Genomic DNA, 17,395 nt, shown 5'->3' on the forward strand with positions numbered 1-17,395 from the left:
TAAGAAATCAGAGCAATGCGAACAACACAGGCCTGATCTAGCCGCATCAGTCGGCTTCTATGCACGACTGTCGAGCAGGAGGCACATCCCGTTAGGGACCCCCCCACTCGCGGCTAAGGCCTACATCCTCGTCACAGCCACATATACAAATAAAACACCCATGCGGCTAGGCCTTTTCCACGTTCTACCACTTATCGAGAATCACCCACTCAAGCGGTAAGGCCTTAATCTACAACGGCTGCTTAAATAAGGAAGTGTCTGCTCGAGCGGTTACAAGGGAAGAACCGCTAAATTTACAATCCGCCCTCTCATGCACCTAGGATTATGTGGGCCACTAACACTTACGTGGCCCAACCTATGGGGAGTGTAAGGTTGACCGTTCCTCGTAACACTGACAGTAAAAACCTGCAGACTGCACACACAAAAAAGAGAAAAGGGCATCCAAGAAAACACAAGGAAGTTACACTCCAACCAACAAGAATGATATCCCACAAGGTAAAGGTTTATTCAGAAATGATGACTGGATGATTAAAGTCAACACACAACCGTGTAGTGAAAATGGAACTTGAAAAACTTGAAGACGTCTAAAAGACACGTCCGTTGCGATACAGCGCTGAGAAAAGGACGAACATGGCGACGAGACCGTGATGCATAGTGGGAGGTCATAGGGCATCTTGGATGATAAAGTCTTTTTAACGAATAGCCAAGCGCGCATGGGAAATTTGCATATGTAGTGACTGTTTGGGTAGGTAGAGCGCTGTAAAGTTGATACGCAAAAGACATTATAGAGGCCTACGTACAGGTATGCACCATCTTTGAATTTACAGTAAATTTTGCTGGGAATGCATTTTGCTGTTGCCGTAAAAATAGCTCATTGCGTCGAGTCAGAACAATGCATTTTGTGGCATTTTTGATATGGACTGTGCAACACAGTTATATCACACTGTCTGCTGCCATGGATTGACCAATCGGAATTGAGAATTCAAGTTGATTGAAGATAATGAATGTTGTTACATACAGACGTCAAAGTTCGCGAACAGACAAAATAAAGTGAGCAAACTGAAAAACTTACAGAAAACTGTTAACACATTTTAAAACAGACAGGATGCGCAGTCAAGTGTCCACATAAAAAGTATGCCAAGATAAAAATTACTGTAATGGCAAAACTCCTTTATATATGGAAAAAAAGAAATATATCTGTAGAAAGGGCAAAATTGTCCTCTTTGGAATGGAATACATCTTGTCATGTTCTTGACACAGATGAGTGAACAAACTAGACCAATGTTAAGGGTACTGACATTAGAACTGTGACAATTTGCATGTTTTCAATAACAAAGGTCAGTATGTGGGGTGAAGGTTAAATGCTGTAACCTTTTCAACACATATATGGTTATCCTACCCGCATTGTGTAATGTTCTCGCTGGACGCAGCAAAAGCTTTGCATGCTTTAGGCAACATTCACTTCATCAGCGAACATTGTACAGTTAACAGTTGAGTAGAGGGCATCTGTTGTCCAGAAGTATCACGAAACGAAAAAATATGTTACGACTGAAAATGTCTTCAGGATTTGCTTCCTGGACAGGGAACCACCAACCTGGAAAAATGTAAAAAAGTAAGGCAAACATGGCAAAAGTAAACAGTAATACAGGTCGATCTGGACATCCAGGAACTGGAAGGTCTCAGGAGAACATCAAAATGGTAAGAGAAGCAGTTGAAAGAAACCAAGGATTAGCAGCAAGAGAAATGGTCCTGGTATACCACATTCAACATCAGCGTTGTAGTCGGCACCACTTAAGACCTTCACAAGACCACACAAGCAAGACAAGACAAATACAGGACCTCCAGTCTGAATTAAAGCCACAAGCTATTCAATTGAACTACAACAAAAGCATTCCTTTGTCATTATTCACCCTGTTACTTGTGACTGGTCTTGTGCATGGTCTTGTGTCTGGTCTTGTGATGGTCACTTCAACACTGTTCAGTGTTCAACAACATCACAAGAATGGAATAACACCTTCACTCCTATCACATCCATATTCAGCATCAATTCTTGCCAGCAAATTATAACGAAAGAGTCAGATTTTCACGGTGGTTTGTGGATGAATGTAACAGGGATGAACAGTTTCTTAAATTCTTTATTACTGGAGATGAGGCAGGTTTTTGTATGAATTGAACAGTTAACTTCCATAACGAGCAAGTATATACTGAACATCATAATCAACCTGCAGCTGTATCTCATGAACGAAACATGAGCAGGGAGAGGGTGAATGTCTGGGTTGCATTGCTTGGTGATGGATCATTATCAGGACCAGTTTTCTTCCAAGGAAATTTCAATGGACAGGACTATTGGAATCTGATGAATAAATCGGTGGTGCCAGCAATGGAAAAAATATTCCCGAGGCGACATAGAGCTTTCAGGAGGGTATCGTGGGCTCATGCAGGATGGCACCCCACCTTACAGACTTGTTGCTACGAGGTAACATCTGGCAGAACTTTTGGGGAACAGAGTAATTTCTGTTTACAATAAAATTGAATGGCTGCCACATTTGCCGGATTTGACACCATGCAACTTCTTTTGATGGGGTTACCTGCAGAACAAAAACCTCCACTACACCCCCAGCCATTGTTCAGAAATAATGTGCAAGAATAATGGAAGAAGTCAGTAATCTCCATCAAGACACTGTAATGACCAGACGAGCAGTAAGGGACATGTTACAAGGATGTCAAGTGAGCATTCACATCACATCACTTATGAGGTATATGTAAGTAGCAAAGCCAAAGCAGATTAGATTGATTTACATGTAGGTACATTCCTTGTTTTTAAGAATGTGTTCTTAAAGCAAAGGTTCAGGTATTTTGTATTCTACACACTTGCATAGTTGAGCCTTGTTAATCAAATATGCAAACTTGTCACGGTGCTGATTTCAGTACCCTTAACATTGGTCTAGTTTGTTCACTCATCTGTGTCAAGAACATGATAAGCTGTATTCCCTTCCAAAGAGGACAATTCTGCCATTTCTAGAGATCTATTTCTCTTTCCCATATTTAAAGTACATGTAGTTTTGCCATGACAGTAATTTTGATCTTGGTATACTTTTTTATGTGGACACCCTGTACATGTATGCGTACCATTATTTCCAAGTTTGACGCAATGTAGCTTTTACTTAGGTACACTACCTACAAAATTTACCATCCAAAGGTGCCTGAGAAGCATTTGCATTATATTGTTCAAATACATGATTTTAAAAAAGTTAGCTTAACAAGGCTTCAGTTTAATAAGATAACATTATTACATTAATAATTATCCATGGGACTGTGTTTCTATTCCTAGTGGTTGAAATGCATCTGACGTGACAATGGTTCCAAGGTCACAGGCGCTAGTGATGGGTCTGGTGCAGGAGACGGAGATGCAGATAGTTTCAATTGGAGTATGTTGCCTGAACTGAGAGGTGATGTGAATGACTTCAGTTTTGTCACTTTTCAATTTGAGCTTATTAGCTGTGGACCAAAAATGTATGTGTGTGAAGTATGATTCCAATTTCTGAATGGCGTCAAGACACTGCTGTTCTGTCATGGTGATGTAAAGTTGAATATCATCAGCACAGATCATACAAGCTGAAGCCATATGATGTAATGAGATCTTCCAGTGGGGATGTGTACAATGTGAAGCATAGTGGACCTAGGACAGACCCCTGTGGCACTCCGGTATTGACATTGGGGGGGGAGATGAAATCTTAGTCATAAGTACAGATTGTTGACGATTTGCGAAATATGAGGTGAACCATTCTAAGGCAGTGTCGTTGACGCCAAAGCTATGATGTACATGTATAAGTTGTAGCATGATATCGTGATCAATCGTATCAAAAGCTGCCGAATAATCAGGAAGCACAAGAACGGCCACTTGACCATTATCAGCAGCAAGCAGCAGTTCATTGTAAACACGTAGAAGAGCCGTTTCCACACTAAGGTATTTCCGGTAGGCTGACTGCATTGTAACTGTGAGATTGTGAGTAGCTAGATGACACTGTATTTGTGAAGTCACTGCACGCTCTATGGTTTTCCCGAGGAAAGACAGATTGGCAATTGGTCGGTAGTTCCTCAGATTGTCAGGGTCAAGGTTCTGTTTCTTGATAAGCGGTATGAAGTTGGCAAACCTTAATGCATTGGGAAAACAGCCATTTTGGAAACTCAAATTGATAATGTTGGTTGGAGTGAGCTCATCTATAAAATGCATAGCATTGTGGACATCAGTTGGTTATAGTGACGACACTGCTATAGTGACCGACGCTGCTCATGACAATGCAGCTCACACTTGGCTGATTCAATGTCATTGTTAAACCAGGGCACGAGGACCCGCTCTGATGTGACGTTTTTGTAGGAGTGCATGCTGATTAAGCAAATCTCTTGGGGAAGAAGAATTCAAGATGTCCTGACGGAATGTATCTAAGTCAACGTCACAGAGTTTGTGCGTCTGGACGTCCACATTAGCAGCAACAGGGTGACCAATGCCTAACTTACAGATGACACAAGCGTGAACAGATGGCATCACTTGTGGTCAGTTGGGAGATAAAACTGTCGAAAGACCTTGTTAAAAGAGGATCCAATGTATGACCGTCACAATGCGTTGGACCAGACACGTGCTGTTTCAGACCTGTAGATTCAAGGAGGTCACGAAATGCAGACGCCTCTCTATCAGATCGATTGTCAAAATGAAAGTTAAAATCAACTGCTATCATTATATGATTCGCATCATAAACAATATGTTCCAGCAATGTAGAAAATTCTTGCATAAAAAGTGTAGCTGTTAGCTTTTGGTTGAGCAATCTCTGGGGTCTGTATACAAATGTGAGACGGAGAGTTGCATTAGAAGGTGAGTTACTGGACAAGTCAATGTGTTCAATGGCATCATATACTGTTACTTCATGCCGATGAACATGGAACCCTTTTTTAAGCGTACAAGAACCCCTCCTCCAGCCGTGTTCATGTGAGGGATGTGATAAAACTCAAAATCAAGTAGGGTGTTCTTGAGATCAGCCAGAGTATGGTGATCACGATGGTCACCACTCAGGTGATGACGATGATCACCACTCAACCAGGTTTATGTAATAGCACAGATATCAATGCTGTTGTATGCTTATATCATAAATCATAGCAGTCAAACAGCCAATTATTAAATTACAGCAAGATGAGAACGTTATGTCAGATAAAATATGCACAAGGCTGATAGGATTGGAACCATATTGTCCCGAGTGTTGTTTACTCTCTTGCTTTGTACATGACGGTACTAAGACAGGAATTAGCCTTTTATGTTGTTTGGTCCATGATCTGTGGCCCCCGTCGTGTGGGTTTTACAGCATAGATACATGTACCTACATGTAGTTCTTTCAATGTATGGTAGATGCCTAGTGGTAAACCAGCTTTATGGTTACAAATGGTCTTGAGATCATGGCTATTGTAGATTAGCGGAGTCATCAGTGTTAACAATGTAATAAGTAGTAGCACCATTAAGGTGCTACTGCTACACTGGAACCAGCCATCTGTAAAAAGACACAGGACGTAAGTATGTGCAGGCCCCAATGGGGAATACGGCTGCCGATGGTCAACGGGGTTGAGAATTCACCAAAAGTGAAATATTAATTGTCACCAGAATTCTTGATCAGATATCCTCCAGGCTGGTCTAGTAGAATCTGTGTCAATAAAGCAGACCCAGACAAACTTTCTGGAGCGGTGGCAGGCGAATAGATGATAGAAAACGAAAAACAATGTAGAGCAAAAAATGAGTGCAACCTACTGGCGCAACATTGTCACAAGTTAGTGCAACCTACTGGCGCAACATTGTCACAAGTTAGTGCAACCTACTGGCGCAACATTGTCACAAGTTAGTGCAACCTACTGGCGCAACATTGTCACAAGTTAGTGCAACCTACTGGCGCAACATTGTCACAAGTTAGTCACGTCTATTCTCCTGAGCCGGTTTTAAACACACATTTGATACTGGCCAAACACACATTTATTCCCATATTAAATTATTTAGCTTAAAAATACAAATGCAACCAATATTTTGGATGAGACGGTTTTATTGGCTTTGAATAATCTGAAAAGTGAATTGAAAATTTTTGTTTTAGCTGTTTTTTAATCCAATGGATTGAGCCGGCTACACGTACATACTTTGCTAGTTGGATTGGGTTACATTCAGGAAGGCGTCAGGGGAAACCAATTCTGGATTAATGACTACATCAAGTCCGAAATCTAACAGATACAGTAATAATGAACAATGTATATAGTTTCATTTGGAAAACAGACAAGACACAAATCCAATATTGTATTTACATGGAAGTGAACATTACCTGAGTTTAAGTTGTGACCGTACATCTACACACTCCAGTTGTACAAGCTCATTCAGGCAGGCTGCAGCATTGGAGTTTTCAATAATGCGACGATTAAACCCAGCATTAAGAAGAGGTATGACAGATGACTCATCTCTATCTGCAGAACTAAATATATAAATAAGATTGCACACCAGTAAAACTGCTCTGAATCTGTAATCCCCCCATAAAATGATACAATCTTTTTAAATACATCAAATTTCTGGGAACCAGTCCAGTCCTGTTTCCTAAACCACTCCTTTAATTGGAAAAGCAAATTCAGATCTACATGTATGACTCCTCTGTTAGTAATAATTCACAAGCAGTACACTAGAAAGCAGCCAATCAAGTTTTGGGATACATGTATTTGGTTAAACTACATGTACACTTAACTGATTATTGTGATCACTTTTGCTCTACAATAATCAATTTTGATCTCCCACATCTCACGGCCATATTAAGAGTGTTACAGATCTCACAGTCTCATTTAGAGTGTGAAAGTCCTTCGCTAGCTATTGACTAAACAATTAGTATTGAAGCAGCTGATTTCATGAAATGTGGCATAACCTTGATCCATGCGTAACTGTGCCACAGATCTGTGCAATATATTTACATTCGATTTCACAACTATAATACATGTACCATTAAATTTCCTGGACAATTACCACAACAGCTTTTACAATGGCTATATGTGACTCATCACAACAAAATGAGAGTAAAGTCGCAGCCCCCTCTTTCCAATTTTGATGGTTCAACACCATGTTGAAGTGGAGGTCAAATTTGGGGTTTTGTAGTATATGGAAAGAGTAACCCATCTGCTAATTAATTCCAAATATTTAGTAGGATCACATACAGTATCTCCCTCCTCTATCTTTTATTTGCTAGTTTTGCCAATGCTGATAGAGTTCCAGTTACTACTGTCATCAAGTGGTGAATACTTACAAACTTCACCTACAACAGTGAGCAACTGGCAAGAACAAAATTGTAATTAATGTAGCACTGCAAAAACAATTAAACGGCTGCAAAATCTCCATTTAATAAATATTGGCTCTTAAAATTTGTAAGCTACAAACATGCAATAAATGTACTTTGCAAGCTCATTTAGGGGGCACATGTACATGTATGTGCCCTTTCAAAACTCAGAGTATCAAGACTTTTAAAAAGCTTTGAAATAAAACTCTTGCCTACCATAGACCTATATATGTACATGTACATGTAAGCTTTAAATTTCTCAAGTCACACATTGAAATTTCGGGACACAAACAGCAATTTAGGCTTTTCTAAGTTAAAAGTTTAATGACAAAGAAAAACAAATGATGCTTTTGCAAGCATCTTTACTGACATTTACAGTTGTCTTAACGAAATGCAATTCTGGACTGTACCCGTACCTCATGCAATATCCAAAATTTCATTCAGCAAATATTGCATTTGTCATATCACATCAAAAATTTCATCCAAATAAAGGATGCATAATGGGATGTTTACTTTTGGCATGTTGACTTTATCTGTGGCATTCCTTTTCAGCTAATCGTGCAATTTTTAAAGACCTGATGGCTATCTTTATATTCTTAATCAGTGTGTTATATATTTTTGTACGCAGTTGAAGAAGTCAGCAAAATAATACACTAAAACAATGCCAACTATCAATACAAACCTTTTTCTTGTTACAGCTACAATGACAATGTGGTCACTAAATTTTGTTGCTCTGACTGACCTGAATAAAGATCAATAAAAATAAAAATTAGCATAGCCTTGGAAATCAGACATATATTAAAGTGTAGTACAGCTCTACTGAAACCAGAAACATATGCAAATGTAATGTACCGGAACATTAAATTAAAACCAGAAATGTACGTACACATACATGTAAACTAAAGGAAACTAGTACCACTACCGCTCAGAAATATAGGACCTTTTTTACATCGATTTGCTGCAAAGAACTCTTCATGAATTGGGTGCAATTTCAAAAATAACAGTTGTCAGGGGAGTCCTTTCTTTTGCAAAGGTACAGGCCGATTCACGAAGACTCAGTCGTAAGGGAGAAAGGCAAAGTACTGTTTGTGAAACTCCGGGCCCCTCTTTGCGAATGATGCACAAACATAAGCTGAAATTTGCAAACGATAACTAATGTTCAAATACACATTATGCCTAGACCTTCAGACCTTGAAAGAATTCACCAACGGAAACACCTTCACAAGTCACGAACATGATAATGCCCAGAACTGGAAGATTTGCCCATAATGGGAAGATTTGGTATAATAAGTATTGCCGATATACATGCATTAAAAGAGTAGACTTGCCGTTAAACAAAATGTTAAAAAATGACACGCAGTTCTTCAGTAATCGGCAAACCTTTTGCTCACAAAACCCATGTTTTAAAGACTCTCATGGGACTATTAAAACCACTTGCATAATGAAAAAACCCTGTCTGCCTTCCCGTCCCTCCAATAAAACTGGTGTGACAGATTTTTCAACCTCTTCGCTAAGATATTTTAAGCTTTCGCACAAAATTTGGATGCATTTTCAATCGAAAATTAACATGTCATATCAATGAATTTGCTCCTGGAAACAAGTCTTGAACGGCATGCTTGGCAGTGTCTACATTGACATAACGCCATTTTTATTGGTCGTCTGTCTCCATAAGCCACGTAAGAAATTTTCCAATTGGATGAAATTTCTTTGTGATTTCTGAGACGTCCGCAATACAGATGTGGCCAGAAAAACCACAGCGACTGGCAATCTGATAGCTAGTGACATTTATGTCCGTTTGCGCCAAAATGTCATTTTTCTTTCTTAATTTCTGTTGAAAGTGTAATGATTGATAACAGATATAACTGATCAAAAATAAAATGATTCTTTATTGAACAGCAATTCAAGTGATAATTTTTTTTACTGCTTTAGGAAATTCGGGAAACATATTTACTGATCTTAAATCTTAAATCTTAAAATTTTTCATCCTCATAGATGGCCTGTTGTGTTTCTGTTTCCAGTGATATTGAATTTGGTGTTAATTTTTTTTACAAACATTTTAAGCTACTAGGCTCTATAAAACACGAGCATTACCTTCACATTTGTGCTTGAAATTTTCCCTGAGACTAAGGATAACACTAGAAACTTTTGCTGGTTCAGAGAATGTTTCTTTTACCGAACATTTCAATCCACACATCTCTCTCTGGCAGCCTTTTTTTTCGTGGATTTGAAATAAATAGAATAAGTAGAGGGAGTTTATTTTGAGGGCAAAAAGTAAATTGTAACGAAAAACAGAATGAAATTTCCCTCATTTCCTGTGCATACCACTAAATGGGAGAAAAAGTTGCAAAGTAAACATGAAACACATGTTATTTTGTTTTTAATGTGCTGAAACGACAACAGCCCAGATTGTACACAAGGTTATAGTCAGATGGTAAAGTTGAATATAGAATAAAGAAAAGAGAACAGTTTACAGCTGGGGTGGGTTTTCTCAGCAAATTAATGCATTTCATTCCCGTTCGTTTTCATTGCCTTCTTTACATTTGATTTTTGTAAGTAAGGGACGGGGTAAGTGGTGCCCTTGCCCTTCCCCGATGTGACGAGCATGGTTCCTTCTATGGTTCTTGTATTTTTTATATTTGGGGAGGCCGGGTTGATCGGATTAAGATGATGATTTTTTCTTTATGTTCTAGACAGGGTTGGTGGCACAAAAATAAAAGATTTTTCTTGGTTGAAAATGCCAGAATATGTAGTGGGTCGTTGAAATTTTTCTTAAGAGCCAAAAATAAGGGTAAGTCACAAATGAAAACCATAGAAGTACATGTAACTACGTTTGACCTACAGAGAAAATGAAGAGACTTATTTGATGTTAAATAACTCTTCCATCAAGGTTTTATATGTGTTGTGTCACTTGTGAACCCTAAAGGAATTCTCAAAAAGTACATGTTATAAGTGGTGCCGAGTGAAAGGGACTACATGTAGTTGAGTATTTTTCAGCATTGAGTTCTTGTACTGAGTGGGAAATTAAAAAATGAATGCAGTGAAAACACAGCGAGTGCCTTGAACATTAATACAGTATCAAATGCCTCACCACATTATACTACTGTACATGAGCAAAACATGCATGATGGAGACACAAACCTGGCCCCAACTTAAACGTACAAGCTGCAACATGTACCTGTAACTGATCATTCACTGAACTACCCATCCCCATCTATGAATTTAGCTTTGCATATTCTGTCATGACAGGCTGTCTGTGCAGACTGTTTTCCATAGCAATACGTGGCAAATCAAGGAAACATGCATAGCATATGGCTCACTTTTCTCTTACCTGCACAATGCTACTGCATCAAAATTTTTGGAATTTCTGTGATCAATGATGATGACATCATGTTGTTTCTCTACAAAGCACTCCAATGCATCAGTGGGATTGCGTACAATATTGCATTTATAACCACCCTTATCTGCTGCCCACCAGAAGCTATCACTCAGTGCATCTTCTTTGGAAAAAACTAGTAATACCTGCAGTTTGAGAACAAAGGGAAAATCAACGGAGGAGGTTGGATAATATTCTCTTTAATGAAGGTTTCAACTCAACCAACATGCTTAAAATCCTTTACATGTTTAATATGTATTGACATGAACATATCCAGTGAGTTTCAAGAAATGCCACAAGTTGGCTGCATTTATATCATGTAATGAGTACCATAAATGTACATGTAGGTACATATATACATATATACATGTATTATAGCATCGGCGGCGGACGACAGTGGGGGCGCTAGCACGGACCCACGGTGCAGATGTGTGGTGGGCCCCTCAGGTCAGCCCAGGAGACCAGTTGTCACAGTGCCGGCACAGCAGCGGTTCGAGAAGAAAATTGTTTTCAGAATTGCAACGATGCCAAACAGGAGAGTCTAAGTTTTAATAAGCAGCCAAAAGCCACAGAAACCTGAGGGGAAGCTAAGGAGGAAAGTGGTATCGTTAGACCCCTATACATTGTACATGTATGTCGTGTCAATAGTACAACTCTGTGTGTGTACATGTTTAGTATGCACACCACCCCCCCTCCCGATGCTCTTGCCTTCTTCTCTTCACTGAGGTATAGAAGTACAAGACCACTTCCATGACTTAAGATTTTCACAAGACCACACAATACCAGCTACAAGACCAACACAAGACATCCAGTCTGAATTCACGTTACAAGCTATTAAAATGAACCAGCAAAAACTTGCCCCATTACTTGCACTTGGTCTTGTGATGGTTTCGACTGCAACACTGCACAAGACATGCATGACTTGATGTTTTATATATTCAATATGAGGTTAGGCCTTGACAACACATTCATGAACACATTACTTGTTCTTTTGTTTTTTTCTGTTTTGTTATGTAACCTAGAAGCCTTGTCAAGCGGACAAATGCACATGCACACTGCTGTCTGTTGACAAACACAGCATAGGCATGTTTTGGCTCTTTGCACAGACTGCATTACAGCTACTTATACATGTAACACACCTCTTCCTAGTTCTTTATCCTGGTTGGCTGAAATATAGTCATGTGTGGTTCGCGACCGATAAAAACAAAAGGTGATTACATGAATTTGGCATCAGCGTGATTCACCATGCACCTAGACCTTGAGGGTGGGCATCAATCTAGAGACTAGTGCCCAGTCAGGTACATGTACTTATCTAGTCTTGACAATTCTTGACTGGTTATTGCACCCTCTTGAGGTTGTCCTGAATTGAAACTGTTCAAATCCTGGAAGATCTCTTTTCCAAGTTGTATATAGTGACTCAAAATTAGACTGCATCTATAAAAACTAAAATAAATCTTCAACTTTTGGGGTAATTTTCGAAGTGCTATTGAAAGTTCAATTTAAACATTTAAAACCCTGAAAGAATATTTTTCTAGTTCAAGGTGTGTTATAAAACACATATGGACTGGCCAAATTTGGTCATTAGTGCACACCCAAGCTCCCTCCGGCCTGTGAGTGACCGTGTGCTGTGTTTTACTCAGAGTACCGGTACATACCTGTAGATTGTAACACCTTGTTCCAGATTTACTGTGCCTTAGTTTTCTGCAGCACCTGTCACACAAGTTTGAAGGATGCTGGTCTGCACTGTCCTCCAAAGTACTCATTTCAAACGTGTTAAACAACTCTTTTCTGTACTCACGAACTTCTGGAATTTTGCTTCTTGATCCACGTAGAGTGACTGTATTTCTGTTTGCACAAACTCTGCAGATTTTACGAAGTGGGTCCTGATGAAATTTGAAACTCGTAACTCTTGAAAAACATTGAAGGATAACTCCAATAAAACAGGTTCGAGCTAAAGAATCCTTGTGTTGTGTTTTAACAATGTACATGTATGCAACAATCAAACCATCTGTGCCGCTGTTTGCCCATAGTTTGAGGGTGTATTTTATGAGGCTGAAAACAAAGGCAAACAAAATGTCCTACACTTTTATTCAGCAGGAACTAATTGAAAATATTATGATCTTCAATGGAGTAAATTTAAAACTGAACATTTAGCCCTTTTCTATTTTTAACAGTTATCGAAAAGTTCCGATGAATTTCAGGGGTCACCGTGACCGTGACAACATTTGTATAATAAAATACATCTCCACGTCTTTGTAGGAGAAAAAATTCAATTTTCCCTTGAAAATCTATGTGTACCTCAAATTTGTACCGGTAATACTACATGTATAACTGCATTTCAAAGTCTAGATTTGGAAATTTGATAATTAATTTATCGGTGCCATGTTTCAATGGACTCGTAAGAACACTCGAGGGCAAAGCAGAAAGCGCTCAAAACTTTATATGCACACAACCAGTGCGCGTGAAACAGCCCTTGCCAGGCTTTCCTACTCTTTGCCTGGAGAAATGGGTTTAGAGACTGCATACTTTCAATACCGCCAACAGTACTGAAAATGAAACCCAAGACAAAAATCAACTGAAAATCAGTAAGGAACATTTTAAAGATATTACATTGAAGGCTCTTGTCATCACTTCACAAAATCATTATTTAAGTACTGATAACTACATACTGTAACTACATTGTAATTTTACTACAGAATGTTTTGCTTATATATTTGAAGAGGTTCACCAAATAAAGTTAACATTATTAATCTTTTATTTTCAATTTTTTTTACCACAGGAAACAATTATTCTTTTAGTTTCAATTTTTTTTGGGGGGGGGACCACAGGAAGCATTGTCACACATAGGGGTGTAACGATACCACTTTGCCACGACATGATACGTATTGCGATACTTGGGTCACGATACATATCAAGATACGTATTGTAAAAACAAAGAAACCAATAAAAGGAAAGCCAATTTAAAACAATTCACGGGGTAACTTACCAATGGTACCGTAACTTACCAATGGTAACTTAACAATAGTAAGCTTATAGGTGATGAGGACAAGAAGCTTCTGCGTGGTGAGTTACAAAATTAAACATAAAACTACATTTCTCAAGGTGTCAAGCTGATTTATTAACCACTTCCCACCGGGATGCCCGGTTTCGGGCACCGTGTGTTTATACGCAGAGCCAGGGTGCCCAGTTTCAGACAAAAGAGCTGGTCTGTGTAACAAAAGACTGTACTCGGAACAAAGGACCTGCTGCTGGGAATTGCCATCATTTTTCGACTTCCATTTTTCAAAGGTAATCCGGCACTGTTTGAAAGAGTATACCACTGTTTTGGACATAGTGCGCCCACAGATTAGCACAGCGGACAAGAGTGCTCTAGGGCCCCATTGATGAGCGACACAGTGCCGCTGCTCGCTAATCCAGCTGCGTATGAAAACACACTACCGGTATTCACCAGAACAAAGGAAATTATGCAACACCTCACAATTCTGGGCTCTCTGTTACAGGGCTGCAGGCCTGGGCTGAATACTTGGGCGTCAATGAAGGTTGCCTGACAGATTAGATTAGCCACCAGCAAGTCGTTTGTGTGAGTGTAAATGTCCATTAAATGAACACATGAATTTTTGCAGAATTTTGAAATTTTATATAACAGGTTTTGCCCTTACCCAACGTATATTAATAAGCACTGTATGCTCAGTGCTTGTCCGAGAGCTTGCGAAAAAAACCTCACAAGCTTACTCGGGTGGGACTCGAACCCACGACCTTCTGCTTACTAGTGCAGATGTCTTAACCACTCGACCACCGAGCTTGCCGGGGTCGGCTGGCCGGTCCGAGTCAAATGAAGCAGCGGGTACCGCGAACTATTTTCAAGATGTATTTTTTTTTGCGTTGGGAGATGTTAATTTTATATAACAGGTTTTGCCCTTACCCAACGTATATTAATAAGCACTGTATGCTCAGTGCTTGTCCGAGAGCTTGCGAAAAAAAACCTCACAAGCTTACTCGGGTGGGACTCGAACCCACGACCTCCTGCTTACTAGTGCAGATGTCTTAACCACTCGACCACCGAGCTTGCCGGGGTCGGCTGGCCGGTCCGAGTCAAATGAAGCAGCGGGTACCGCGAACTATTTTCAAGATGTATTTTTTTTTTTTTTTTTTAGCAAGCTCTCGGACAAGCACTGAGCATACAGTGCTTATTAATATACGTTGGGTAAGGGCAAAACCTGTTATATAAAATTAACATCTCCCAACGCAAAAAAATACATCTTGAGAATTTTGAAATCTTGAAAAGGTCCCGCAAATCTCATCCTGCTCAAGAGAAACCCATCCAGCAGGAAGTGGTTAACATTAGTCCAAACAAAGTAATAGCTTTGCTCCCTTTTTTTAATTAAAAAGTGATTTTGCTGGTCTGCGGTGTATTCCATCCACTGATTTTTACTGCGGATCTGTAACTTGAGTATCAGTCTTGTCAAAGATTGTATCCAAGTCAGAGCCTCTTGAGACAATTATACATTTGTGTTGCACTGACATTTTGATAAGTTAAAATCCAAAAATTGTTTGAAAACTTGTACAAAACCCAAACGATGCGTGACGCAAACTTTGCATGCCCCGTGCCAGTTGTCATGAAACCCTCTATTACTGAAAGTGAAAATGTACTAATCTTATTTCAAGCCATAAAATTCAAAGAGAACAAGCTTTGAGCAAAATACAATGCGACAGGCAAAATCAAAGTTGGCTATGGTGGAGGTCAGAGACCAGCAGTGAACATCGAACAGCTGAATTACATTAGATTCCTGTTATAGCGCTCTCAAGGGGACCTAACAGAATTAAGCATTATAACCGCACAGCCTAGCGTATAACCGACTCAGATGGACACCGAACACACCGTACATGTGCACATGTACAGATACAAGTAGATTTATCCACATGTTGTCATGTATATGAATTACATGTATGTTTACAAGTATTGGCTGATGTATGTACCGTAATTTAGGAATAAATGCCTTGTATTCGGTTATCTGACGCCGATCAAAACAATCACCAAATCTCTTCAAAAACTGCCACGGGACCTTGTGCATGCCGTATCACGAAGCACGCACTGCATCCACACCCATCGCAACAGGACAGTCCAATCACTGACTTTTTCCAACAACCATGCGACCACAGAAAGTGACATATCATCAGAAAATCCAAGTGAAAAGACCTGATATGTCATGCTGAACGTACACTGTTTTTTTCTCAATGTTTTCGCAAATGTTTCACGCCGTGTTCGCCAAACGAAAATTTGCACTGTTTTTGCACAATTTTCACACTGTTTTCGCATGTCGTTTGCCCCTTTCACATCTGATTTGCTGCGAATTTGCAGTCGTGGTCAAAATGTGAATGTGAATGCTTTTCGCATTTTTTCCCATTCCTTTTGCAGCGTTAACTTTCAAACGCAATGTACTGTAGATGTACCTCATGATTCAGGGCAAGATTTGGCATTGCGGCCACAATCTCTGGAATGAACTGGTTCCTTTGTGCCCTTCTTATCCATTGAAAACAGTGTATTGGTGCACATGTATTTCATGATAAATTTTTAATTGGGCAAATCTGTGAATAGATGCAACAAGTTTGTTGACAGGATTTACACAATAGCAAAAATCATGTGATAGTCACATGTACCGGTACATGTACAGTATGCATCTACATGTACCCATAGTTGTACATGTACAACTGGCTAAATGGGAATTACGTTCAAGTGATACATGTACATGCAGTACATGTTGGGTGAACTTCAAGACATGATATGGGCAATTTCTGAATCAAGTTCTCACAGAAAAACAGACTTCATATTTTCTCAAAATACATGTATAAAACTACACATATGCACAGTGGTACAATTTCAACGGGCTGGTTAATTACAGTCAACTCTCACTGAAAAAAACAAAAAATAATAATAATAAGCTTTATTTACAGAGGGTAACCATGCCATCTAAAAAACAAATGATTTTCAATGAGCCATCTAACAATATTAAAATAGTCCAAAGTAATATGCAACTTAATTAAAGCAAGTATTAAAACATACAGCAAATTAACTATAGAAATATTCCAATATACATGCACCATTAGGAAAATCAATATAAAACAATTACAGACATGGACTATTAAAAAAATCATAACATGTATCACAATGTAATATAAAAGGACCATAAAATTAAAAACAAATAGAAATTAAAGGTGATATCAGAATCAAGGGATTGTGGATATCCCTCCCCCCCAACTCTAACAAACCCTGCAGTCAACACTCGAGGAAAAGCAACCTCAGGAATATATTCAAGATTTAAAAATACATATGCATCAGAACAGGTCACTGGTCTATCCATCTAAAAATTGCGGTCAATGGCGAAAGAATCACACTTGTATACATTTTGTTTCAGCCACTGGAGTAGCCTCTGCTTAAACGTTTCAACATTCATAATGGCCTTAAGCTCCCCACCCAGCTTGTTCCAAATTGTAGCAAAGTTCACTCTGTTTCTTGCTTTCCTGTAAGCAAGTAACAGCGTATCATCACGGGTTCAACTAAATTTAGTGCCCTGTAGAAGTTTGTCTCTCATACGCATTGCTGATTGAATGACGTTACTCCACCATGGTGGTTGTTGAAGAAGCTTTACTCGTTTAGACATAAAAGGAGCATGCTTATCAACAACGT

General features: G+C 39.2%; 1 protein-coding gene across 8 annotated transcripts in view; it reads right to left on the minus strand.

The window, feature by feature from the left end:
• LOC110987947 (high affinity cAMP-specific and IBMX-insensitive 3',5'-cyclic phosphodiesterase 8B-like) overlaps positions 1-17,395 on the minus strand; it is a 188,777-nt gene that overhangs the window by 130,922 nt on the left and 40,460 nt on the right. For all 8 annotated transcript variants that reach the window (XR_015425144.1, XR_015425142.1, XR_015425143.1 and 5 more), the window contains 3 exons: positions 10,666-10,856; positions 8,020-8,079; positions 6,348-6,494 (listed from right to left, as the gene is read on the minus strand). Coding sequence is in view for 4 of the 8 variants with exons in the window: in XM_022251116.2 (XP_022106808.2) it covers positions 6,348-6,494; positions 8,020-8,079; positions 10,666-10,856 (398 nt within the window). In the remaining 4 variants the exon portion in view is untranslated. The remainder of the gene's footprint in view (positions 1-6,347; positions 6,495-8,019; positions 8,080-10,665; positions 10,857-17,395) is intronic.

This window comes from Acanthaster planci, linkage group LG05, assembly GCF_054643075.1.
Source record: "Acanthaster planci isolate LZ-2023a linkage group LG05, COTS_SCS, whole genome shotgun sequence".
Lineage (NCBI taxonomy): Eukaryota > Metazoa > Echinodermata > Asteroidea > Valvatida > Acanthasteridae > Acanthaster > Acanthaster planci.